We start from the raw sequence: 25,741 nt of genomic DNA on the forward strand, positions 1-25,741 counted from the left end.
CAGCCTTGGGTGAATTAAGGAACTGCTTTGGTTCCCTTTTCCTCGCCTATAAAGTGAAGGTAACAGCAATAGTGTTGTGGAGGAAGTGTGGTAACACACGTGAAAACACTCAGCATCGTAAATATTTCATGAATGGCAGTGCTGTTACTTCTGTGGCCGTACCATTTCCTATGACGTTTTCTAGACCTCTGGCCACAGCCCCACACCCAGATGAACCCTTATCCTGCTCAGTAAGGCTTACTTGAATTTCCAAGGGTTCTAATTCTTTTTTTATTTTTTCTTAGACACGGTTTCTATGTAGCTTTGGAGCCTGTCCTGGTACTAGCTCTTGTAGACCAGGCTGACCTTGAACTCACAGAGATCCACCTGCCTCTGCCTCCCGAGTGCTGGGGATTAAAGGCGCGCGCCACCACTGTGCGGCCTAATTTTTTTTAATATGCAGTTAACTTTTATTGAGTTTGTTCTTTGACAATTTTGTACATCTATATAGTGCATTCTGATTTGTCACCCCCGTCCTCTCTGAACCCCTCTTTATACCCGAGCACCACCATCCTAGACCCATTCCCCAATTCATGTCTGGCAACACAGGGGCACGGAAGAGGGCTCTTGAGACAACAAGAGGATTACAGCACCAACCGTGAGGATAGGAAATGGAAAACTTTATTCTCTGGGTCACGCTCTGTTTCATGGGAGGGAGGAGCGAGGGTTCCTGACTTCCACGCTGAAGGTGGAGCTGCACACATTCCCGAAAGGTGTCTGCCCCCCTCCCACCGCGTGGCCATGGCCGGTGGGGGCTGGAGGGTGGCAGGGAACACTTGCCATTTTAGTCCTTGGCGTGTGTGCTGTGTAGGCAACACAGGAGGAGTGAGTCACAGCTGATCAAGTCTCCAGTTCCTTGGAAGAAAAACAACTTGAAGGTCCTGGGGGAGGGGGGACTGATCTGGACAACTCCAGTTTCAGGAGACCTGAGCTGGCCTCTAGTGGGAGTCTTTGTAAACAAAAATCATGGGCAACCCGGCAGGAAGCATTTTTCAGCTCACCCCCTAAGAGAGACCCTTACCTCCCTGCCAACAATCGGTGCCGCTACCTTGTAAGAGGCATATATAAGTCTCATATGTAAGTCTTTATAGTCTCTTTTCTCTTTTAATGTTTTTTAACCTTCACTTTTATTTTATGTGAATGGATATTCTGCCTACACACTTCTGTGTACTGTGTGTGTGTTGGATCCCCTGGGACTGGAGTTACTGATGGTTGTGAGCTGCCATATTGGTGCTGAAATTGAACCCAGGTCCTCTGGAAGAGCAGCCAGTGATTTTAACCCCTGAGCCATCTTTCCAGCCCTTAGTCTTTTCTTAACAGTCAATGTAAAAATGCAAACAAGTTAGAGTTAAAGCATTGCGCAGGCTTCCCCCAGAAGAAGAGGTTTGCAGAAGAGGTCAGTGGACTAAGAACTCCTACGTGGGGCTGGAGAGGTGATTCAGTGGTCAAGAGAACTGGCTGTCCCTTCAGAGCACTGGAGTTTAATTCCCAGTACCTACACAATGGCTCACAACTGTCTGTAACCCAGTTCTATAGAACTTGATGCCATCTTCTGGACTCCATGAGCACTAGGTGTTCATGTGATGAATAGACATACATGCAGGCAAAGCATTCATACACAGAGATGATGATGATGATGATGATGATCTCCCAGGTTCTGAGTTAGGGATATCTCAGTGGTAGAGGTTCTTTGCCTAGAAGAATGAAGCCCTAAGCACTGGAAAAGTGAAATAAAATACAATTCTTTGCCTTATCTCTTATTGCTTAAAGGCCCTTGGAGTCTCTCTTTGTGCTCTCTTGCTCTTCCTTAAGGCACAAGCGACACTGGCCAGGTCCAGGCTGCTCCATAAGCAGCCTGCAGACACGCTCTTGTGCTTTTCTCAGCACAGCCCTCACTGGGCACTGTGGACCGGATTGATGATTGACCAAGACAGCACACCTCAATGTTAACAAATATCTCCAAGTTTGTTTGCAGGAACCAGCTTCTCACTTGTCTCCAACACCCTGGTTCATATGTTATGTCACTCTTGCAGGGTGCACAAACTCGAATCTGTTCTGTTAATGTATAACAAGTGCATCCCAGACCAAGTCCCACCAACGCAAGAGTGGAACACGGCTCAAAAAGAGCATGACGGGTTGGAGAGAGAGCTCAGCGGTAACACACACGCTGATAAGCATGAGGAATACACCCTACACTGATGAGCGTGTGCTTGAAGTAATACCAGGTGGCAACACACACACACACACAGAGAGAGAGAGAGGGAGAGAGAGAGAGACAGAGAGAGATTTAAAAAATAAAACAGGCACATGGGCAAGGGGATCCAAACGTGCAGTTTTGGCTCTGACATATACCAAAATAGAGTCAAAGAATTGTAGCTTCAGTGTTTTCATTTGCAAAATGGGAGAAAGAATACCGTGTGCTAGAGTTGGTGTGAAGATTACTTATAGCTCTGTTTGAGAGCAGGCCCTTCCCCATGCCAAAAGAGCAGAGCTAGTTAAGGCTGTAATTTGTATATGATGGGTTTTTTTTATTTATTTTTATTTTTTATTTTTCCCATGTGATACTTTGGCAATATTAAGTCAGACCTTGGAGGTAGATCACTTGTGTTCAACTATGGGGTTACCAATTGAGACCTTTCTTTCTTTCTTTCTTTCTTTCTTTCTTTCTTTCTTTCTTTCTTTCTTTTTTTCTTTCTTGCTTCCTTCCTTCCTTTCTTTCTTTTTATTGAAAAAAAGTTTAGAGACATTTCTTAAACTTGCTAAATTTCACCTTCTTTTTCTGCAAGATAGGGCTAATAGCCCTAACCTCACATGTTGTGGGCACATAAAGAAATTACCATATCAAAGGTATAATATAATCCAGGCTCTCCAAATTGTTGTGTTAAGGGTTATCATGGTATGTTTGGCAATTCTCTGGCTTCCTTCCATCTTGGAAGCAAGCAGAAAGTAGTGGTTATTTCTTAGAGTGGGAAGTCACCTGACCAAGGTTGCCAAGCACAGTAAGCAGATGATATTGAAGATCTAGCAAAACTTAACTTGAACTTGGGTTCCCTTGCTTACTGTCCAGTGATATACAGCTCATCTATATGTCTCTTCTGAGGGTCAGCTTCTTAATATGTGACCCAGGGACAAAAGTCATAATGCTTGCCCTATTCGTGCCATTATGGACTGAGGACTTTTGGGAAAGTAGCTTACAAATAGTAAAGCCACACATAATCATTTTTGTCATTGACACCCACATTTCTGTGGTACCCTCAAACTGAAGTGCTGAGCGGGGTGGCCTGGACTCTTCCGCTGGCTTTCCCCTCAAGACCATATTACACAAGGGATTTGGGCTGAGGGCAGGTCACAATTTCTCTTTCTTTCTTTCTTTTTTTTTTATGACTCTTGACATTTTGAAAAACAAGTCCAGCAAGCAGGCTGGTTCTCTCTTGTTTGATGTGGTCAAAATTCCTTATTGGTCATGTGACCTCTAACCCATTTCTTGATGTTCATTTTAAAAACACAAACAAACCTATTTAAGATCCCACCCACCCCCTACCTCCCTTTTCCAAGTTAACCTTGGAAAGTGTCGGGTCGACCAGAAGGACCTGGTGGGAGCTCTCCTCTTTCCAGGTACTAGAGTGAGATGAGAATCTGAAGGACTCTAGGGAACAGGAAGATGTCAGTGAGGGAGCTGCATGTGTGATGGACCCTCTTCAGGCTTCCTGGTGCTCTCAGTGATACCTGGGTCTGCTTACAATGAGAGAAACTCTTTTTCTTAAGAAAAAAATAGAGCTGGGTGGTGGTGGCTCACACTTTTAATCCCAGCACTCTGAAGGCCGAGGCAGGCAGATCTCTGTGAGTTCAAGAGCCAGCCTGGTCTACAGAGTGAGTTCCAGGACACCAGAACTATGCAGAAAAACCTTGTCTCAAAAACACAAAAATTAGAAATTATTTCAAAACTATGAATGATAAATTACTTTGAAAAAGTCTGCATATCAAGTCTGCATATCAAGCTGATTTTTATATATGGTTATAAGAGGACATTAGAAATAGTTTTTGATTAATATTGGGATCAAAACGACACATTTTCACAGTGGTTTTTATTTAGTACTATTGAGAAAGTTCCAGCCAGTGGGCTAATAGACACCTTCGTTAAAGCAAGGGTGAGCCCCAGGTAGGATTTGATACTTTTTTACAACTATACACCAGGAAAGATGAAAAATAGGAAAAGAGATTAGTCGGGACAAATAAAAGAATTAAATACAGCAGTTATAGATAATATACATGTAAGAACTGGTCCGCTTCACCTATGGATCTGCTGTTAAAATGCGATGGTGAAACACAGTAGAAACGGGTTTAGTTGTCCCTAGTTGCGTCGGCGCTTTGACTGAAGACAGAGGAGAAGGGAGGGAGGAGGGGGAGCACTTTTAAAGTATGGTGAAGATTTGGGGGAACAAGAAAAATCTTAACTCCCCATACTCTTAGTAATTAATCAGTGTGGGGAGAGGCAGAAGGAGATTGTCATATAAAATAGGTTAAAAATGGGTCCCAGGGCAGACTGACCCTACTTGAAGAACAGTTGGGTGTACCATTTCCGAGCTTCAGGGTCTCAGGCAGGATGCATATCTACTCTTGGTCTCAGTTTTCACCTGGAAAATGGGCATGTCAGAACTCTTGGGACTGCAGTGAGCTGACGCATGAGCAGGGAGCATTCTGCACTCCTTCCCGGCTCCGGGTCTACCCTCACTGGGGAGTCCTAGGGCATTGCCTTGGTTTTATTTTTAGCAGTCCCCTATCTCTAGCATCCATCACATAAAAGGTAGGAAATCAGGGCAGAGGGCACCTGAATAGTGAGCAGGTGGCAGTCATGTAACACATGAACAGAAGGACTTGTCAATCAAGCTGGCACGTCAAAGAATGGACAGATACCATGGCCATGAGGACAGAGCCCTGACTGTCACTATCCTCCCCTCCGCTTCTAGAATGGAGTCTGCCCCGCTGTTTAACTTTGGTTGTTAGGTAAATGGATCAGTTGCTGAGTGGTAGCATTCTGGAAACAGCCCTCCCCTCGGTGGTTTAACCCCACTCACGCTGCCTTTCTTTTTCCTCTCCAGCAGATCACTGTCTCAGGAGGAGGACTGCCCCCCGTCAGCACCTTGACGAATATCCACAGCCTCTCCCATCACAATCCCCAGCAATCTCAGAACCTCATCATGACCCCTTTGTCTGGAGTCATGGCCATTGCACAGAGTAAGTTCCTCTCTTTGTCAGTAAACCTGCGGGCAGGGAGAAAAAATGAAAAGCAAATCAGAACAACAGAAACAGGCACAAAGACTCCTGTGAGGCCCCACCCCCTCCCCCACCGCACCTAGAGGATTTTTCAGGGTAGGGTGGCTGAGACAGGGCATCCCTATCAAGCTGGCCTTGAACCTGAGGCCATCTTCCTGCCTTTGCCTCACGACTGGGGTCACAGACATGCTCAGTTGTGCTCAGCACACTTGTAGATTGGATTTTACTTTTTGATTCCTTTTTCTCTCCTCTACCTTATCTATCGTACATTTATCCTACAAGAGATATTTTCCTAATGGCTTTGAATCCAGGTCACATTTTACTAGTTGTGCAGTTAGTTCAAATTGCTATACTTTCTGGGGTTGGAGTTCCTCATCTATAAAATGAGTTGTTAGCGCTATGCAGTGATAAGGAATATAGACACACTTGTAAATCTAGAAAGCAAGGCCTCTCATGACTTTGGCTTGTACGTTTGTTTCCTGTTCATTCCTAACCCTGTGTATTGTCATGTGGGGTTGGTGAAGATGGAGCAAGGCTTTGATGGGTTTCTGAAGAAGTCTTATCATGTCATAGACAAGTCCTGTATAAATACAGAGGACCCAAAAAGGGTCACTGACTGAGCTTTCTAAATTTTAAAGAGAAGTAGATTGTTTAACACACGCCTGAAGGTTGGTGGTGGGTGAGGTCCCTTTAGCCCCAGGAGGCTCTGTTCTGCAGCCAGCCTTGCTTCCTCAGAGGTGCACCATTGCCGGCTGTGGGAAGGCAGGCGTCTTAGAGGTTTTGGACGTTTTTTACCTTCACTGTCACTGAATAGCTGAAGGTTTAAACATTTTTCTGCTTCGTTGTAACCACTCAGACAAAGCCATTGTTTCTCAGAATCATCTTTGTGACCTGAGATCTTTCTCAGATGGATCCAGAGATTCCTAAAGGTGGCATGTTGGTTAATTCTTCAACTTTGCACTGCCCCATGGTCCAGGGCCCCATGCGAATTGCTTCCTTGTCTTGTTCCTGCTTTTTGCTTCCCTCCCTTCCTGTCTCCTAAGAACTGGAATCGTATAGAAGAATGGCTTAGGCCTCCTCTGAGGGCAGAGACGGCAGGGACCGTTAAAAGCATGGGAATTTATTGAATGACTTTGTGGGGCTCTCGCCCTGTCCTTAGCTGCTGGGATGGAACCACACTCAGCATTTCCTTTTGCAGAAGGGAAATGGAAATAAAGAGATCTTTAGGAGATTTACGAAGTTAAAAGTCACTTCAGAATCACTTCCATTTCGCTGACCCTCTGGTACACGGGCTCCTGCAGCAACCAGACTAACAAACACCAGGACTGGGATGAAGAATGAGATGCTGGCCGGGCGGTGATGGCGCATGTCTTTAATCCCAGCACTCGGAGGCAGAGGCAGGCAGGTGGATCTCTGTGAGTTCCAGGTCAGCCTGGTCTACAAGAGCTAGTTCCAGGACAGGCACCAAAGCTACACAGAGAAACCCTGTCTCAGCGGGGGTTGGGGGTGGGGTGGGGAGGGTTGGGGTGGGAATGAGATGCCTAAAACCAGCTTGCTTACCTTCCTAAAGAGTTCGTGGGGTTGGGGGAGATAACTCAGCAGCTAAGAGTGCTTGTATGCCACCAAGTCTGATGACCTGAGTTTAATCCCCAGAACCCACCTAAAGGTGGAAAGAGAGAACCGACTCCTGCAAGTTGTCCTCACGTGCGCGTGCACACACACACACACACACACACACAACAAAAAGAAAAAGGCTTGTGGGTGAGCTACCCTTTTCCGTATTTCTTCAAACAAAATAACACACAAATTGCCCCTCTTTCTTTCTTCCCATACCAAGCACTGACTAAGACACACCCTCTACTGTATTAACGTAGGTGCTGTCTGAACTACAGCTTTGCCTAGGGCCATGCTGAATTTTCCACATTTGTTCTCCCCGTCCTGTGCACCCATGCATCTCAACCTCCTCACAGTGTCTCCTGCAGCATGCGGACAGGGTGCACACTGACCTCAGGTACAGGTGCGCATGTGCACTGGGGTAGACAGAGCATAAAGAAGGGTGAGGATTGCCAGGAAGTTTGGCTGAGACCCAGTCAGTTAGAAAAGAAGTTTCTTGTTTTCTCGTGTGTACGGGTAGTGGCGGAGGCTCTCTTAGCACTTCGGGACTCTGGACAAGTGGCTTGTCATTGACAAATCCTCATTATCTTTGCTCCTTCCGGATGAAAGAAGCCACGCGTCATGCACAATGGGGGAGCTAGGATGACACAGAGGTTCTCGGACCTGGACCAGAAGCACACTGGGATCTCAGACTGTCGAAAATGAGATACTTGGGCCCCACCTCTGCAGGTTTTGACTCATTGAGTCTTGGGTGGGGCTCAAGAATGTATGTTTCTTAAAGAGGTCTCCTGGGTGGGTCTAAGGCTCAGGCTTGTTTCTGAACTTTGCTCTCCAATCTCATTCAGTCTAGATGGGTTAATATTCTTTTCTGGGCAGAGATTTCCCTACGAGAGTAGTGGGCACGGGATCCTGGATAAACAGAGAATTCATAGGATTTCCTGGGAGCCATAGGCCAACAATAAGAGGAGGAAAATTGAAATAGAGTATTGGGATGTCAGGCAAGATGCACACTTGGGGAGAAGCTGAGTCCCCCAAGAAGGTAATATTCTAATGATAGTCTGAGGGTGATCAGAAGCCCCCCCCCCCTCACACCCATCAAGTCCCACCCAGGGGGGCCAGGAAGAAGATTATCTGTTCTTCCTTTCTGCTCAAGGGTCTCGCCTTTTAACTTTCTGATAACAGTATCTGCTAGAGCTCCAAGTGGGCAATTGTTGAAGACTTTGTGCTGTCTCCCTGGAAGGCTTCCCACAATACTGCTTACAGCTCTCAAAGTGTTCTCCCTTGCAGGAAGGCTCTCCAGATCTCCCCTCCGCACTTACCTACAACCGGCCCTCTTCATCACATCCCCCACCCCTGACTTCCCAGAAAGCAAGGACTAAGGGGCATTGGCAGCTCAGGGACAGAGACTGGGGGATCCTCTCTGCTCATCCTCTGGCCTCTACTCTGATCTTATCTCCTCTTCCCCAGGGTCATACCAGGTAGCAACTAGAGCATGGAGACAGGAGACCCAGGCCTTGCAGTGGTGGCTGGGGTTCAAAGGAAGTCTCGGGATGCAGGCCTGATACCAGAACACAGAGGTGGTCCCCATATCCCCAGAACAGAAAGAAGGCCCGCCCTACTGTCACATCTTTGACTTACTGCTTCCTTCTCCAGCCTAGTTCTTTGGGTACCAAAAGCTCTAGCATATGTCTACTTCACAGACAGGCTGAGTTCTCATGTGTTCTTCCTCTCTCTGCGACTGTCAACAGAGCCAGTTCAACCTCTTCCAGGGGCCTTGCGGGCTCTGTTGTGCACCCTCAGACTCAGTCCTTCTGGGCCTGTAGAAACCTGAGGTTGCGGGAGTGGAGGAGGGGAATGGGAAGGGGGGATCCGTGGAGGTAGAAGGGGCTGCTGCATACTGATGCCCCCTATTGGAAAGACAGGTCTGGGTGATAAGCCATAACCCAAAAGTGGACATCTTTAACTGTGTCAGAGGACACCAGGGCAGACTTCTCATAGTCCAGCATGGGTGGAGCCGGCAAACAAAGTCAGTTTTCCCAGGATTCTGGTGACCTCAAAGGAGCTGAATTTGGGAGGTCATCGGATGATTTGAAGAGACCTTCAGGTTTTCAAAACTTTTATCTTTCGGGTCTCGGTTCCCTTGTTTGTAAAGTCATTTTCCGTGCAATCTCTTCTATCGCAGGCTCCGCCTAGTGACATGCACACCGAGCGGGGCGAGGCCCCATCTATGACTGATGCTGCCCGTCACATCTGTTCATCCCTGGTGTACCATTCTGACTCTTCTCCCTTGCTCCTACAGGCCTCAACACCTCCCAAGCCCAGAGTGTTCCCGTCATCAACAGTGTGGCCAGCAGCCTGGCAGCCCTCCAACCTGTTCAGTTCTCCCAACAGCTGCACAGCCCTCACCAGCAGCCCCTCATGCAGCAGAGCCCAGGCAGCCACATGGCCCAGCAGCCCTTCATGGCTGCAGTGACTCAGCTACAGAACTCACACAGTAAGGACACAAGTGTGCCGGGGTTGGAAGTTTCTTGGAAGATTACTGGCTCAGCTCTTGGGGTGTCATTCTTGCTTTTCTGTCCTCTTTCCTGGCCCCAAGACTCCAAGTAGGGAAGTTTGCAGAGGGAAATCATCAAAGGGGCGTTGGCAAAGTGCATGGAACACACAGAACAGTTTCCCCTCCCAGCCCCTGATAGTCACAGTCGGCCTGCAACTTGTGATCTATTTGCGTCTCTGAAACAGATGCATTTTCTGGAGTCTTAAGTGCCCATAGCCTACAAACTCTGGAAATCTCTAATGGAAAGCCATGAAGCTTGGAGTGGAGATGCAGTTCAGTGCCAGAACATGCACCTAACAGGCACGGAGCCCTCAGTTCAATCCCTGGCACTGAGGACAAAACAGACAAGGGCTAGAGAGATAGTGCAGTCAGTAAAGTGCTTGTTGAACGAGCATGAGAATCTGAGCTTGGATCTCTGGGACCCACATCAAAAATCTGCACGTGTTGACATGGGCCTACAATCCTAGCTCCAGGGAGTGGGGACAGGTAGATCTCTGGGGCTCACGGGCCAACAGTTTAGCATACTTGGTGAATCCAGGCCAGTGGAAGATCCTGTCCCAAAAAAACAACACAGATCACACCACAGGAGCAACAACTAAGATCACCTCTGACCTACATATACATGCATGCATGCAGGCACACACACCCATACATTCATGTGCACCCACACATACATGAACATAAAAACCAAATAAATTGCCATCAACCGACATAGAAAATATCACCTGTCCTTTACCAAATCAAGGAGCACCAGAGTTTCTGTCCTTTGCGTGGGGGTCCCCACATTCAGCTTTTATACCTTCCTATATTTACCTATCCCTGCCTTCCATCCTGACCCCAGGCCTTCCACTATTCTGGCCAAGTATGGCTATAGCACCAATTTTAAGTTAAGGAGGGCATTAAAGAAGGGGTGGACATCTTGCCTGTTTCAAGAAGTATCTAGACTAGACTAGTCTTAAACAGCTGTGTAGCCACCGGCTACTCTGAGTCTCATTTTCTTTGTGCATAAAACAGGAATAGTGGCCGGTCAGTGGTGGCCCATGCTTTTAATCCCAGCACTCAGGAGGCAGAGGCAGGCAGTCTCTGTGAATTTGAGGCCAGCCTGGTCTACAAGACCTAGTTCCAGGACAGGATCCAAAGCTACAGAAAAAGCCTGTCTCGAAAAACAAAATAAATAAATAAAAAATAAAGGAATAGAGTGGTTAGGGAGTAATTATGAACATGAAATAAAAATGTGGGTGACCCACCTTTCATAAGCATAAAGTGTTGCGGAAACACGTGTTTACTAAGTCACTCTTAAGAGGCAAGGAGGGCAAAGGGGATCAGAGTCGTTCCTCCAGCTGCTGTGATCACACGGCAGGTCTGAAGTTGAATGAACGACGTGGTTCAGCCTTCTCTCCTTGGGGCTTAGTCCTGACTCAGGCCTGCAGAGCTGGTTTTTAAACAGCACCTCACATTCCAATCACGTATCTTTGACTTTTAGAACTCTGCCGCAGCCTGCAGTGGAGTCTGGGACTCAGGTGTGCCTCACTTGCCTTCCTCTAGAGTCTGGCACTATGTTCCCGACTCCCCACATAGGCCTGGGTGGCACCACGGTATCCCGGTGGTCACCGTGACCCATGGGGTCGCTCAGAACCAGCAGACCTGACTAGCCATCAGACGAGCTCAGGGGGGCTAGAGCAGGAAATAACCAGAAGACAGTGACCTTCACCTCCGTTTCACTCTGGAGGCCTCCTTGGTAGGGTTTGTGTTTTGGGAACATGCTAGTCCCTCCCTCGTGCCCAAGCACCCACATGCTTTCATTAGTTAATCAGGTGACCTAGGAGCTACATGATTCTTATGGATAGCTAGCATGCATCACAAGGTTCCACATGTGGTAGGTCAGTACTAAAACAACTAAATGTTGAATCACATGCTCCTGGAGGTCTTATTTGAGTCAAGTCTCCTTTTATTTACCCTTCATATTTCTGTGATGTCATAAGGCTTTGATATCCTTGCAATGAAACAGGAATAGCTCAGAAGGAGACCGTTAACCACGCGTGCATCTAATTACTGTTGTTAATCAGTCTTCGACTCGGGCAGAAACAGTAAGTGCATACCTGGGCAGTTGCTTCATGTTATCCAGGAGGTGTACTCCATATGCCCAAGGTCGCCTGTTGATGCTTAGGTGCCGAATAGTTTACCCAAAGTCAGGGAAACAGAAGTGTGCATAAGGTATGTATTTAGCTCAAAGCAGCTTAAATATGATTGTTTTCCTACAATAGATGTCATCCTTATCTTATAAGGGAGGAGACCAAGCCGAGATTAAGTACCTTGAGTAAAGAACCAGGATTTCTCCGTAGGAGAAACAGGAGGTACCGTATGGCTTATGGTGGTATTGTAACTGTGGATACATTGAACTTGTCTTCTCTCTGTCTCTCCAGTGTACGCCCATAAACAGGAACCCCCTCAGTATTCCCACACCTCACGGTTTCCATCTGCAATGGTGGTCACAGATACGAGTAGCATCAATACCCTCACCAGCATGTCTTCCAGTAAACAGGTAATGCCAACAGAATGGCGCCAGGGTGTGTGTGTGTGTGTGTGTGTGTGTGTGTGTGTGTGTGTGTGTTCATATGATGACTACGACTGTTGAGGTACCAACGGAGTAAGTATATACTCAGCCACGGTTTCATTCTTGTGAAACTCTTCTTCAGTCACCTGCTAAAGAGAACCCCTGAGGTCAGAGGGCAAAACAGATGGGCTCCAGGCCAAAAAGACTCATTGCTCCCCAGCAAGAGTATTAAAGGAAGACTGGAGTGGGAGGAGTCCGTGGAACCCGGATGACACAGCGCTGTTAGACACTGGAATTGAGCATTCCTGACTGGGATGGTTGATGATCCATAGAAAGGGTTTTTCCAGGAGGGGATGGGAAGGTCAGGATGTCTGTTGAGTTGCCAGCTTTGCAGAGGTGGTCAGTGGGGAAAGAGAAAGGTGGATGGGGCCTTGGGGCTGATTCTCTTGGTCTAGGACCCATACTACCCCTAGGCTTTAAGCTCCAGGACTAACCTAATTGTGCTAACCCTTTGAGGACTCCTCATTAGACAGTATGACTTTTTCAGAGGTCTGTGTCCATTCCATGGTTTATTAAGAAACTCAAATTCAACTTCCTGGTGCACAGAGTGTGGGGGGGATCTGGCAGCTTAGTCACTGCCTCAGGGGATGAGTAATCCCCACCTCCCAAAGAGGGGACGGAGTCATACAAACAACGAGCCAACAGGGAGGGCTGTCGCTCAGACAACTGGACAGGACACTGAGAACCAGAAAACAGGACAAGATGTCTGAACACAGTGGTGGATTCCAGAGTAACACAATAAGACCTTTTAGCAGCCGGGATCTCTGTACTGTGGGAACTGTGTGACCTCTATCGATTGCTAGATAAGGAGGCGACAACCTTGAACTTCATGTCAGAAGCACCCATCGAGGTTTGATCTTGTTGCCCGGCTCCCCCCACTCCTGAGCCCCGTAAGTCACACCTCACCCACTGCTACAAGCTTCCAATCAGATTCTTTCATGAGCCTTGACTCATCTTCTGGCCCTAGAGCAATGGTTCTCAACCTGTGGGTCACGACCCCTCTGGAGGCTAAGGATCCTTTACGCAGGGAATGCTTATCAGATATCCCACACCTCATATATTTACATGACGGTTCCTAACAGTAGCAAAGTTAGTTACGAAGTAGTAATGAAATAGTTTTATGGTTGGGGTCACTATAATATGAGGAGCTGTATAAAGGGTCACGGCATTAGGAAAGTTGGGAACCACTGCCCTGGAGTGAAGTAGGGAGGGCTCTACTCCTTTATTTGAGCTTTTATTTCTTCGTCTTGAAAATGACAATTGTACCTTCTACTTGTTTCGAGGATTTGGAGAGGTCGTGTATATTAAGTGCCTGGCATATCTTGGATGCCAAACACATGGTTTGGGTTGCTGGGCTCCAAAACTGGAATTAGAAGGAGAGGTGTGTGGGACCCCCTCTACCACTCTTCTCTCACCCAATAGACGATTAAAAGACAACCCTCGGTTGCCCTTTGCCCTTCGACTCTTGACTCCCGTGCCATTTCCCACTCTTTGTAGCCATCAGGGAGAACATTTATCTGTGCTCACCAATCCCATCGGGGGGCAGCCAGGCGCAGCAGCCCTCCTTGGGAATGCCTTCCTCTTTTAAAGGGTTATCCATCCATCTACCGCTTGGGCAGCCCCAGACAGGGTGGTAATTAATTATCCCTGTCTTTCCCACATTGACTTTGATGCTTGCTTGTTGAAACGAGTCCTCTGGATTCAGGAAATAGTCTCTTAACCTGCCTCAAGAAGCTCCCAGAGATGCTGCCATCACCCCCACGTGACTTCTGCCCTCCACTGGGCAGCGTGGCTAGTCAACCTTGAAGCTGCCTGAGCAGCTTCCTTGATCTGTTATGAAGTTGTCTCTGTAGTCCAGAATGTCTCACAAGGGGCCACACCCTCAGCTCTGCAACACTGAAGATTCTTATAATACTAATAAGAATTATTTAAAAATTCTCAGGTGGCCATGATGGTACATGCTTGTAATAGTAGGACACAGAAGACTGAGGCAAGAAGAGCATTGTCTCACAAGAAAAATGTAATGCTTTATAGTTTATACCCCTCTCTGGTGAATATCATCATTTTCATCCAATTGTGGTCTTCTAAGTTCAAAGACATATGCTGAAACCCAGAGTGGAAAGTGACCTACCCAAGGTCACTTAGGCCCCAGACTTCAGGTTTTGATCCCAAATCCTGGACTCTTTCCATTTAAACACCTACACTCCCTCCTGAAGGGCCCATAGCAATCGCCAATGCTTTTGTTGTTGTAAGTGGCTTAGAACCAGGGGGGAAACGAAGCATGTGTGCTCAGTTCCAAACAGAAAACTTCCTTGGAACCAAAACAGCAGGAAGATCAGAAGAGGGTAGACTGAAGCCACACCCCTCTTCCTGAGGCACCTGGGACATGAGCAGCTTTTGTTCTTTCTTCGTTTTAAAGTATCCTTCTCCATGAGCAGACAGCGTTCTCATAAGGGAGCGCAGACAGAAAGAAGGAATGTAGAAAGAGAGAGATGGTTTCAAAACCACTCCTAAGTCTTAGAGCACGTGAGATATATGGGAGAAAATGGGTCCTGGGTCAAGGATGTTCCAGGTACGCTAGTTTAAACAGAGCCTGCTTCTCAGAACAGTCCATGTGCTGGTGTGTGTGTGTGGAACCAGCAACTAGTGCCTGTCGTTGCTGGGCCATGGAGATGCACCCTGGACCGTGCTATTTTATAGGCATTGTACGGTGGCTGGAAAAGCCAGGATACCTGAGTTAATTCAGACTCCACCAGCCCCTGCTGTGTGAACTTGGGCAGCTTTTCCCCATTAAGACTACTAAAACTGTTGCTTGCTTTATAAATGGAGGACACTCTACTGATGGAGGAAGGTCATTGGTTAATTAATAAAGAAACTGCTTGGCCTGATAGGTTAGAACATAGGTGGGTGGAGAAAACAGAACAGAATGCTGGGAGGAAGAGGAAGTGAGCTCAGACGCCATGCCGCTGCTCTCCAGGGCAGACGCGATGAAGCTCTGACCCAGGATGGACGTAGGCTAGAATCTTCCTGACTGAGAGGTTTGTGTCTGGGCTCCTGTATAGCAGAGACTACACAAGAAATGACTTTAGTCACAACCAGAGTGTGCAGGCTGTGAGCTGACTCCTGCTCCCATAGCTCTCTCCACCCATCCTTTCACTTCCTAGTTTACAGAGAAGTCAAGAGAAGCCCCGGAGGTGCTGACAAGAGAAGGTGGGCTGCTTCCTGTTGGGTCCTCTAAAGCCGGCCCTTCTTGTCAGTCATTTTCATCATTGGGGTGAGGAAAGCAAGATGGATGATGACTAGCAGTGCTAAGCCTGGGAGTTGGCCAGATCAAGACTCAAAATTCTACTCCATATGCCCTTGGGGAATATGTCAAGCCTCAGTTTCCTTCTATATACAATGAAATCTCTTTCATGGGATCATTGCAAGGACTGATTGCAAGAAGTCCCCAGTAGAATATATCCCTCTGTGTTTGACCCAAGGGAACATCCAGTCCATGGAATCTTTCTGATCCAGAGCATCAGAAAGAGGTTTACAAATGACCAAGAATTATTTACCCCTATAGTCTCACTCAGATCTCTTTATAAAGCTGTATCATTTTTGTTTTATGTGTTAGTGTTTTGCCTATGTGTATCTCTGCACCATGTACATGTAGTGCCCAAGGACGCCAGAAACAGGTGTTGAGTTCCCTGGGACTGGAGCCCTAGGTGCCATATGGGTGCTGGGAACTGAACTCCAGTCCTTTGTAAGAGCAGCAAGTGCTCCTAACCTCTGAAGCTGATGCTCTGCCCCACTCCCGTGGGTACCAACTTAGCCCAAGCTCAGGCTTCTCTTGTCTCTAGCTGATCTCTTTCAACGACCCTTGACTCCCACTTCTGTTCTTCCACACAACACTGTGGTCCGATTGCAGCAGCCAGAGTGGTCTCTTCAAGAGAAAAATCAAGCCTGTGCCTCCCCTGTCAAAGCTCCCCAATAGCTTTCCATAGCAACCAAATGAAGAGGAGAGGTGCAAGCTCTGGGTGATCAGGCTGCTGCTGCTGCTACTACTGTTGCTGCTGCTACTACTTCTGCTACTGTTGCTGCTGCTGCTACTTCTGCTACTGTTGCTGCTGCTACTACTTCTGCTACTGTTACTGCTGCTGCTGCTGCTGTTGCTGCTGCTGCTACTTCTCCTGCTGTTGCTGCTATCATCTCCGTACTTCTTTCTGCTCCTCCTTTGTTCACTGGAACAAGGGACTCAACAACAGCCGACAAGTGATCACACTCAGTATTGTGCATTTGGCCTCGTCTGCCTGGAACACAGTTTGTGGGACTTGACATGCTTGTTCCTTCATTTAATTCAATTCACGTGTCACCGCCTCCCTCAATGAGTCCCCCTTTTCCTCAAGTCAGCCTAACTTACCAGGCTTGTTTTCGGAAGAGTATTCCTCTCCACCTAAGAGCTGGTGACTTAAGATGTGATGTTTAGTGGCATATTGTTCAAACTCACTAGAATGTAACCTGTATGAGATGCCAGGCCAGTCCTGTTCGCAGTTGCATGCTCTGGACACACAGCAGGCAGTCAGCAATGGCCTGAATGGATAAATAACAGCCGCCCACCTCAGAGCGTAGACAGAGGCCAGCAGGATGGCTCAGCAGGTAAAGACAAGTGACCTGAGTAGATCCCCAGCACCCGTGCAGTGGACAAGGAGAACTGACTTTTGCAAGGCATCCTCTGACCTCCACACACAAGCGGTGGCATGTGCAAGCCTGTGCCCTTGCCGTAAATGAATGCTAAAAACTGATGCAAGATAGAAGGCTGTGTAAGCAAAGCCTGAGCAGTGACTGCACGCCGTGGAACCGCAGCACGCTTTAGCTACCACCATTATGTAACAAATCCTCGGGGGATGAAGGCCTCAGCCACCATACCTTTCAGACAGGTCACAGGGTGCTCCTCAGAGCTGGGCCCCCCATGGAACTGGGTGTGCTAGGACCCCAGCACACACCTTATCAGATGTTTATGTTTAGACTCCGAGGGGAGCAAATAATTCCAGTTCCCTTGACAACATTTAGGGCTCTGCCACCATTTTATTATGTGAGCAAACATCTGATAGCTGGGAAGTCCACCCCTAATGACAGGCCATAGGGTCTCCCTGGCGTCTCCTTATCTGCCCTTCTTGTTTGCGCTTCTGCTGAAACCTGCGAGGTCACAAGCCATTTTCTCTCTCTTCCACCTGAAATCTGAAAATTAGAATGAAAAGGGGAGGGGCTGATATTGGGAAGTAAAGAGACTCGAGAGTGGGGGTGGGCAGAGGCAAGCAGAGGAGGCGAAGGGTATCGGGGGATCCTGACCGAGGCCCCAAGAATGTAAGAGGAGCAGAAACCCGGCTCCTGACGCAAATACATAGCTCAGGCCCACTCTTAGGGGCCATCAAGAGCAGCAAGAACAGAGGAAGGGGCCCATCCTGGACGTTATTAATAATGATCACACAAACACCATGGAGGCAACATCACCTATCCTAGTGCGTCAAGCCCACTGTAGCTTCCCTCCTATAGAGGAAGAAACTGAAGCACAAAGACTAATGTGACTGAGAACAAAGACTAAGCAGAAAGAATGCTCTTAGCCCCTGACACATGCTGGAGGTCACCCAAAACCAACCTGAGGCTCGGTTCCAGTCTTCCCGGTTCTGAACCATCGGGCCAGTCCAGCTTACACTGAACCTTGATTTTTCTAAATCTGTCATGACGTTGCGATGACCTCATGGGGTTGTAGTTGAGAGCCCTGATAGTAAGAAAATAAAGGAATAATAGGGCTGTATTTATATGGGTTCACGGGTGTTATGCATATATATTTGAAGGGAGCATCTCGCAAGAACAAGCCACTAGGCTGAAAGGAAACCTTCAATGCTAACAAAAGTAAAAGGGTGGGAAGGAAAGGGAGGGGAACATGAGTCTGAAAGAGGAGCCCTGCCTTTCTGAAATAATCACAGGGGAGCCCTGGCTCCGGAAGGGGAGGCTGCCTCACATGGGTCCTGTGGCCCCTCCCAGAGGGTGGTTCCAGACACTCTGAGGTCTCCTTCCCTGGCCCTTCCAGATGTGTGGCATCAAACACCATCAGCCCTCGACTTCTTTTCCTAATGGTAACAGCCCTTAAAAGTTCTTTCTATTTTAATTAATTTATTTTTATTTCACATGGCCTCATTTGCCTGCCTGTATGTCTGTGTGAAGTTTCAGATCACCTGAACCTGGAGCTACAGGCAGTTATGAGCTGCCACGTGGGTGCTGGGAGTTGAACCCAAGTTCTCTGGAAGAACAGCCAGTGCTCTTAACTGCTCAACCCTCTCTCTAGCCCCATCCTTGAAAGTTCTTAGGATTTTCCTGGTTGTTCCATCCAAGTTTGGGAAACAGTGGTTTAGGGCGCTGGATGGAACAACCAGGACAAGGATCCTGTGAAAACATTGATCCACTTCCAATTCTTAGGCCTGGATTAGGCCTGAGAGTTTGCACTTTCACAAGAGGCCTAGAACTCCCAACCCTGCTGTTGTGTGATCTCCCTGAGCACTGTGTAAATGTCATTGTCAGAAAACCCCACTTCAGGGGTAAGGTCAGCAAATCAGGACTATTTCAGGGTCTCCAGCAATGCGCTTCTTTCCTCAGAAGTGCCAGGGAAAAGCTTTCCCACAGGGAGTGTGTTTCAGCAACCCCATTCCAGCCCCCCACCTCCAGGTCCTTTGCTGGCTGAGTTGCGTGTCTGCTCCCTTGGAGAAGCTAAACCGATGGCCTGCGTGCACACGGCTAAACCCTTTCTCCCCTCTCTCTCCCTCTGCAGTGTCCACTGCAAGCCTGGTGATGTCTATGTAACCACCCACTTCGTGTGCAGCGGCAAGGATGCCATTTTCCACACCATCAAGTCTCGCTGGGCAGCTGTCATAGAAAAGCTCAGTGACCCGACAAGCACCCGGGAGCCCAGGAGAGGTTCCCGCTTACCTGACACCCTACAGACACCTTGAACAACCTGCTCTCTCGGGGTGCAGCCTGAAGCCCTGCTTCCCTTCTCCGCAGTATTGTCTTGCCACCTCCCGAGTGCTCGTTTCTCCCAGAGTCAGCTGGTGCACCACGGTGCAACAGGAAGCGAGAAAGCCGTGGAGTCTACGCTGCAGTCCGTCGAACAAACTGATGCAAAAACTTGAATCTGTTACTGAAATGACGAGGAGGACCGAGGAGGATGTGTGCTATTGAACTGAGCCAGACCCTGTAAATACTGACAGATTCCCTCCCCCATCCCAGATGATCTCGAGATTTCTTCTAAAGAAGTAAATTTGTCCAATGCGTGTAAACTATAAACTATTGTAATTAAGTGCAATTTCCCTTCCAGGTATCTCCCCCACCCTGTATATAATACTAAAGTGTCTATCACTTTTCTTTGTAAAGGTCAGAATTGGAATTCCAAGAGTAACTTGTTCCCTTCCCCCTCCCCATGGAAAAACACCCGCAGTGGGAAATGAATCTCTTCACCACCCCTCTGGCCACGGGATGGCATACTGTGGATAGACTGCCAGCTTGCTCTGCTTCTGCTGATGTTAAGACACACCTCTGGATCTCTAGGGAGTGAGACATTAGTGGCAGCCTGATGCCCTAGCTTCCTGCGGGCCTGGGGCTCGGCCAGTGGATCCTCCAAGAAATCCCAGGACAGGGACGCCGTCTGGCTGACAGCCATCTCAGGAAGCCTCCCATTAAAGCAATTTATTTTGTCACTGTGCAGAGTCTCATGTTTCTCATACCTCTTCCCCTGCTATGGTTTCACCAAAACCCCCCGGCCTGGTCTCTGAGATTCCCCAGTGAGCCCACTGAATACACTGTGGGTCCGCTGGACTGGCCTGCACTCGGGTCGTCTTCCTCAAGTGTTAGTGTTAGCTTTCTCATACATCCATGTGGGAAACAGTTATTGCACCATCAGACATCACAGGGACAAGGTCATAGAGCCAAGTCTGGGTCACCCGTGGTCCTAAAGACAAAAAGTATAAGGGAGAAAAATGTGGTAGGAAAATTTCTAAAATCTCATTTTAAGCATTAATTCCAGGCTTCTTCCTGCCTTCTTGGCCTCTCATAGGACTGTCTGGGCTCAGAGAAGGGGCTTCTGTGGATGCCAACACTTGCTTGTTGAGGATGCTAATGAACTCAATGCTGACATGGGAGGAAGGACCCTGGCCTGGCCTCGGTTCTGCCATCTCTTCTATAGCAAGTCCTGCTGGCCTGTGCTTTTTCTACTTTCCAACGAAGTATTTCCCAGAAAAAGTATAGGCAAGAAAACAAGTCCCTGGGTGGCAGGGTTTTCATATACCCCAATATAGTGGGAGATGGCCATTCTCAGAGAACTGGGACAACTTGCTGAGGACCTACTGTGTGCTCGTAGCAGGGGCAGATATAAAATACTGGCCCCTTACTGGTTTCCGGGTTGCCAGGACTGTGATTTGGGGTTGATGAAGTTAAGAGGAAGTTCATAGTTATGTTGAGATGAAGCCAGGACAAGGGCAAGCCCTATACACACACAGATAGCAATGATCGATCCCCTTGCACTACTCGAGGTAACCTAAAAGGACATGTCCAGGGTCCGAAGAGATGGCTCAGCTGTTAAGAGCACTTGTTGCTCATGCAGAGGGCCCAGCTTTAGTTCCTAGCACCCACATCAAGCTGCTCATAACCATCTGTAACTACAACTCCAGGGGCCCCCACACCTTCTTCTTGTCTCAGAGGCGTGGTTATGTACATACAGACAAGCAGGCATGCACACATAGATAAAAGCTTGTTAAAAAGTTTTTAGAGGGCATGCCCAGTTCCAGAAAGAGCCAGGGAGTAAAGGCATGAAGCCTCAACCTTGGATAGAGCCCTATAGCCAGATCACACTGTTTAGGGGCCAGCAAATGTCTGCATTTGGCAGTTTAGATTGTTTGGCATGGTTGCAGTAACCCTGAGAACCTTGAGTCCTAGTGACTCAGGAGGTCATCTGTACAAGGAGAGGGAGGGAGTTTAGTTAGGTACAGTCTTAAACTTTTCTTAACAAAAGCCTGTTTGAACCAAGATATATAGGCAGGAAACTGACAGTTCCCCCAACACTAGCAGGCCCTTCCTAACATCCCTTCACCAACTGAAGAAGGGAGAAAGGCACCCACTGTATGGGACTCCAGGTGGAAACTGTTCATTCTGAAGATTTGAAGAAGCCTCACCCGTTCCTCCCTTACGTACCAACATTCTCCAAGCACAAACTAACAGATGGTTCTTTTTCTCCCAGGACCCACTCATGTTCTAGGGAGCATGCTGGGTTAGACCCTCTTCATTTTAACATCCATGGGCAGAAAATGAAATCCTTAGTGAAACCTGCCTCAAAGTGCACTAAACTGTTCTGAGCCCAGCGGTGGTGGCGTCTCCCCTCCCAAGGTACAGATAGCTTGTCCTGTTTGCTGCGGAATTCGGATGGATAAGAATACAATGTAGTTGAGAGTCTGAGCCCTCCACTCACGGTTGGGGGCAAGCCTTTGGTAGACTTCTTGGAGTCCGGATAACTTGATTAGGATCAGCACCGCAGTGATATATAAAACTGCTATGGTAGTAATCGTACCTGATTTCCAAGGTCCTTTGAGGTTAACGTCAAGGGCTTGAAACTCTGAAACCTGCGCCCACTGTGTTGGTATGCGTTCTTTCTTCATAGAGTTTCCTGGGCTGGGCTGATGCTTCCGCATGTCAATTAAGATTTCCTTATCACCTGTGTGGTGCTGGGTATTTGGCTAGAATGCTTTTGTTCCTATGGTATAAGGCAAATGGAGTGGTAAACTGAGGCTTAGAAAGAGCAAATCTAAGGAGGGAGGGCTTGACTGGGGAGGCTTCATCTCCCACAGGGAAAGAAGATAAAATGGGACCTGAGGGAGGCTATGGAGAGCCCCAGGGGGTTGGGGGCAGGGAACAGGGGTCCCAGGAAGACTCTGGGAGCCAGGAAAGGGCAAAGTCAGGAGGAGACAGGAGCCAGCTGTGCTGGAGGTAAAGCTGGCTGATAGCGCCCTTTGAATCAGGGATTAAGTTCATCAAAACCTCTGGAAAATTGTCAACAGCAGACTAGCAGGGAGTACAGCAGAGACACAGTTTCTCCCAACCCATCACAGGCCACCATTCAGAACAAATAGCAATCAGCTGAACTAACTACCTCTCTGTCTCCTCCCTCCCCCTCTCTGTCTCTCCCTCTCTCTTTCCCTCCTCTTCCTCCTCCGTGCAGGGGTCGTTCTACTGTGCAAATACTGAATTGTCTGCTGAGACTTACAGAAGAACTGCTTTATAGCTGGATCCTTGGCGTGTGCAGGACTTCACACACACCTGGATGAACTCTTCCCTGGGTGGAGAGAGAGATTTAAAAAAAAAAAAAGAAAGAAAGAAAGAAAGAAAGAAAGAAAGAAAGAAAGAAAGAAAGAAAGAAAGAAGGCCGGGCGGTGGTGGCGCACACCTTTAATCCCAGCACTTGGGAGGCAGAGGCAGGCGGATCTCTGTGAGTTCGAGACCAGCCTGGTCTACAAGAGCTAGTAAAACCACAGAGAAACTCTGTCTCGAAAAAGCAAAAAAAAAAAGAAAAGAAAAGAAAAAGAAAGAAAGAAAGAAAGAAAGAAAGAAAGAAAGAAAGAAAAAAAGAAACAAACAAAAACACTTTCTAAGGGAACTTTCTAAGGGAAAACAAGCATAGCAAAGACAGAGGGGACTTTGTCAAAAGCAGAGTCACCCAAGTGACTCTGGGTGACTAAGGCTTATATGTGTGTATTTATGCCAACACACCACAGAAGAAAATTGAAGATGTTTCTTTTGTATTTTCTTTTCTCAGTGTATATATATTAAATTCCCAATATAATATATTTTCCTGTGTCCTATTGTCTTGACAGCAGTAATAAAACAATACAAGTTGTTCTGGATTTATTATGAAAGGATACAAAGTTAGAGGGGTTTTTGTTTTGTTTTTTGTTTGTTGGTTGGTCTTTTGTTGTTGGTTTGCTTTTTGTAGTTGTTTTTGGTTTTTGAGGCAAGATTTCTCTGTGTCATGCAACTTGCTCTGTAGACTAGGCTGGCCTCAAACTCAGAGACCTGCCTGCCTCTGCCTCCCAAGTGCTGGGATTAAAGGCATGTGCCACCAACGCCCAGTTTACATTTATTTTTTTTAAAATACCAAACCAACCCAGGGAAAGCAGGGGTGACTCTTGAGTCAGCATAAGACTCTGCAAAAGCTTTGCTTTTGAAACCATATTGTCTAAAATGCCCCCTTCATTTATTCAAAAGGAATTTCCTGGGCTGGGGAGATGCTCAGCTGGTAAAGTTCTTGCCACATAAGCATGAAGCCCTGAATTTGGATTCCCAGCACCCATGTAAAAAGCCATGAAGGTTCTAAGGAGACAGAGACAAGAGGATTCCTGGAGCTTGCTCAATCTAGCCAATCAATGAGCTCCAGGTTCAGTGATTGACTCTTTCTCAAAACTAAATGGGAGCCAAAGAGATGGCTCTGCAGTTAAGAGCACCAGCTGTTCTTCCAGAGGACCCAAGTTCAATTCACAGTGCCCACGTGGCAGTTCACAACCCTCTGTAGCTCCAATTCCAGGGGATACAACGCCCTCTTCTGGCCCATGCTGGCATGGCACAATACACAGTGTATATGCAGGCAAAACACATACATAAAACAGAAATAATCTTTTATTTATTTATTTATTATGTATACACTATTCTGTCTACATGTATGACTGCAAGCCAGAAGAGGGCACCAGACCTCATTACAGATGGTTGTGAGCCACCATGTGGTTGCTGGGAATTGAACTCAGGACCTTTGGAAGAGCAGACAATGCTCTTAACCGCTGAGCCATCTCTCCAGCCCCAGAAATAATCTTTAAAAAAAAAAAAATGGAGCCCAGCGTGATGGTGCACACCTTTTTTTGGGGGGGGGGGCAGGTTTTTTGGATTTTGGTTTGGTTTGGTTTGGTTTTTCGAGACAGGGTTTCTCTGTATCTTTAGAGCCTGTCCTGGAACTAGCTCTTGTAAACCAGGCTGCAAACTCAGAGATCCGCCTGCCTCTGCTTTCCAAATGCTAGGATTAAAGGCCTGAGCCACCACCGCCCAGCTGGTGGCGCACACCTTTAATCCAAACATGTGGGAGGCAGAGGTAGGTAGATCTCTGAGTTTGAAGCCACCCTGGTCTACATAGTGAGTTACTATGAGTCGAGGCTATAAAAGAGACCCTGACTCAAAAAAAGGGGGTGGGAGTGGGGAAAGCACTGAATGTTACCTGCACATATGTCCGTGCAAACACACTCATAGGCCACTTCTCCCTGGAGCTTCCATCTGACTGGGATGGAGCCAACAATAACTGGATAATCAGCATAATAAATACATATGAAATACGTGAACATGCCAAGCAGCAATGCAACTTGAAAGAAGAAAGGAGGCTGAGAAAGAAAAGAGAGTAATCCATTTCTGAAGGTGGCTCTCTTTACCTCTGTCTTCCAACATAGGCTTCAGTGGCCATCCAACCAGACTGAGATTTCTGGGTGTATTTCAAAATCACTTGCATAGCTGGAGAGATGGTCTAGCCAGTAAGGGTGCTTGCCGCCAAGTCTGATGACCTTAGTTCAGTCCCCTGGAACCCATGTGGTTGAAGGATAGAACCAACTCTTGAAAGTTTTCCTCTGGCCATTATGCATACCCATGCAATAATTAATAAATTAAATAATAATAAAGGATCACCTGAAGGGGCAGCTGAAGATGTGTCCCCTGCCACTTTCTCCTCTGAGCAGCTAGAATGATGACTTCAGACAAAAGGTGAAATGATGGCTTGAAAAAACTAAAAGAAAAGGAGGAAGTAAAAAGAGGGGGGGGAGAGGGGGAAAAGATAGACACACACATACAGAGGGAGAAAGAGAGAGAGAATTTTGCTTGCACATTTTGGGGAAGATCATTTTAGGCAGAAGAGATGCTGTGTGGGGACTCCAACCTAGGGCCCTGTGCACTCCAGGCAAGCACTCTGTGCTGAATTATATACCCAGGCCCTGCAGTTTGGGGGTTTTGTTATTGTTGCTGAGATGAAGTCTCCCTGTGTCTCCTGAATTAGTGGTCTTACTGCCTCCGCCTCCTGAACAGCTGGGATTACAAACTTGCCCCAGGTGCCCACATCTCTCAATGAGCGAGCCGTGTGGAGGCAGAAAGTCCACCATCAGTGCTGATGTCAGTGGGACTGCACCCCTCCCTCCAGAGGCTCTCGAAGCAAGCTGGCATTCCACCCTCTTCCAGGGCCTGCATAGTGACTTGTTGGCATTCCTTGACTTGTGGTCACAAACTCCAGTACCCCACTATGATTGCCTTGCCTTCTTCTCTGTGTCGTCTCCCTCCTTCCATGTTTTAAATACATTTATCTGAGTATATTTGGGGTCCATAGTATTATTTGCGATAAGCTTCCTTGACCACATTTGCAAAGACCATTTGGGGTCACCATTCAGCCACATTTGAAGAGTTTAATTCCAAACTCAGAAATAGGATCTAAGGTGCTCATTTCTTTAGCACAACATTTTAGGATTCGTCCTTTCTCTCTCTCTCTCTCTCTCTCTCTCTCTCTCTCTCTCTCTCTCTCTCTCTCTCTCAGAAAATATGGTTGATAA

At 47.5% G+C, this 25,741-nt stretch overlaps 1 protein-coding gene across 4 annotated transcripts in view; it reads left to right on the forward strand.

Annotated features, from left to right (window-relative positions):
* Hnf1b (HNF1 homeobox B) overlaps positions 1-19,827 on the forward strand; it is a 52,415-nt gene extending 32,588 nt beyond the window's left edge. For 2 of the 4 annotated variants that reach the window (XM_057774931.1, XM_057774933.1), the window contains exons 6-9: positions 5,139-5,274; positions 9,227-9,421; positions 11,905-12,023; positions 18,904-19,827. In XM_057774931.1, coding sequence (XP_057630914.1) covers positions 5,139-5,274; positions 9,227-9,421; positions 11,905-12,023; positions 18,904-18,924 — 471 coding nt within the window. In that variant the 3' untranslated portion in view covers positions 18,925-19,827. The remainder of the gene's footprint in view (positions 1-5,138; positions 5,275-9,226; positions 9,422-11,904; positions 12,024-18,903) is intronic. The other 2 variants (XM_057774932.1, XM_057774934.1) reach the window with 1 other exon arrangement.
* Positions 19,828-25,741: the final 5,914 nt, after the last annotated feature.

This window comes from Chionomys nivalis, chromosome 7, assembly GCF_950005125.1.
Source record: "Chionomys nivalis chromosome 7, mChiNiv1.1, whole genome shotgun sequence".
Classification (NCBI taxonomy): domain Eukaryota; kingdom Metazoa; phylum Chordata; class Mammalia; order Rodentia; family Cricetidae; genus Chionomys; species Chionomys nivalis.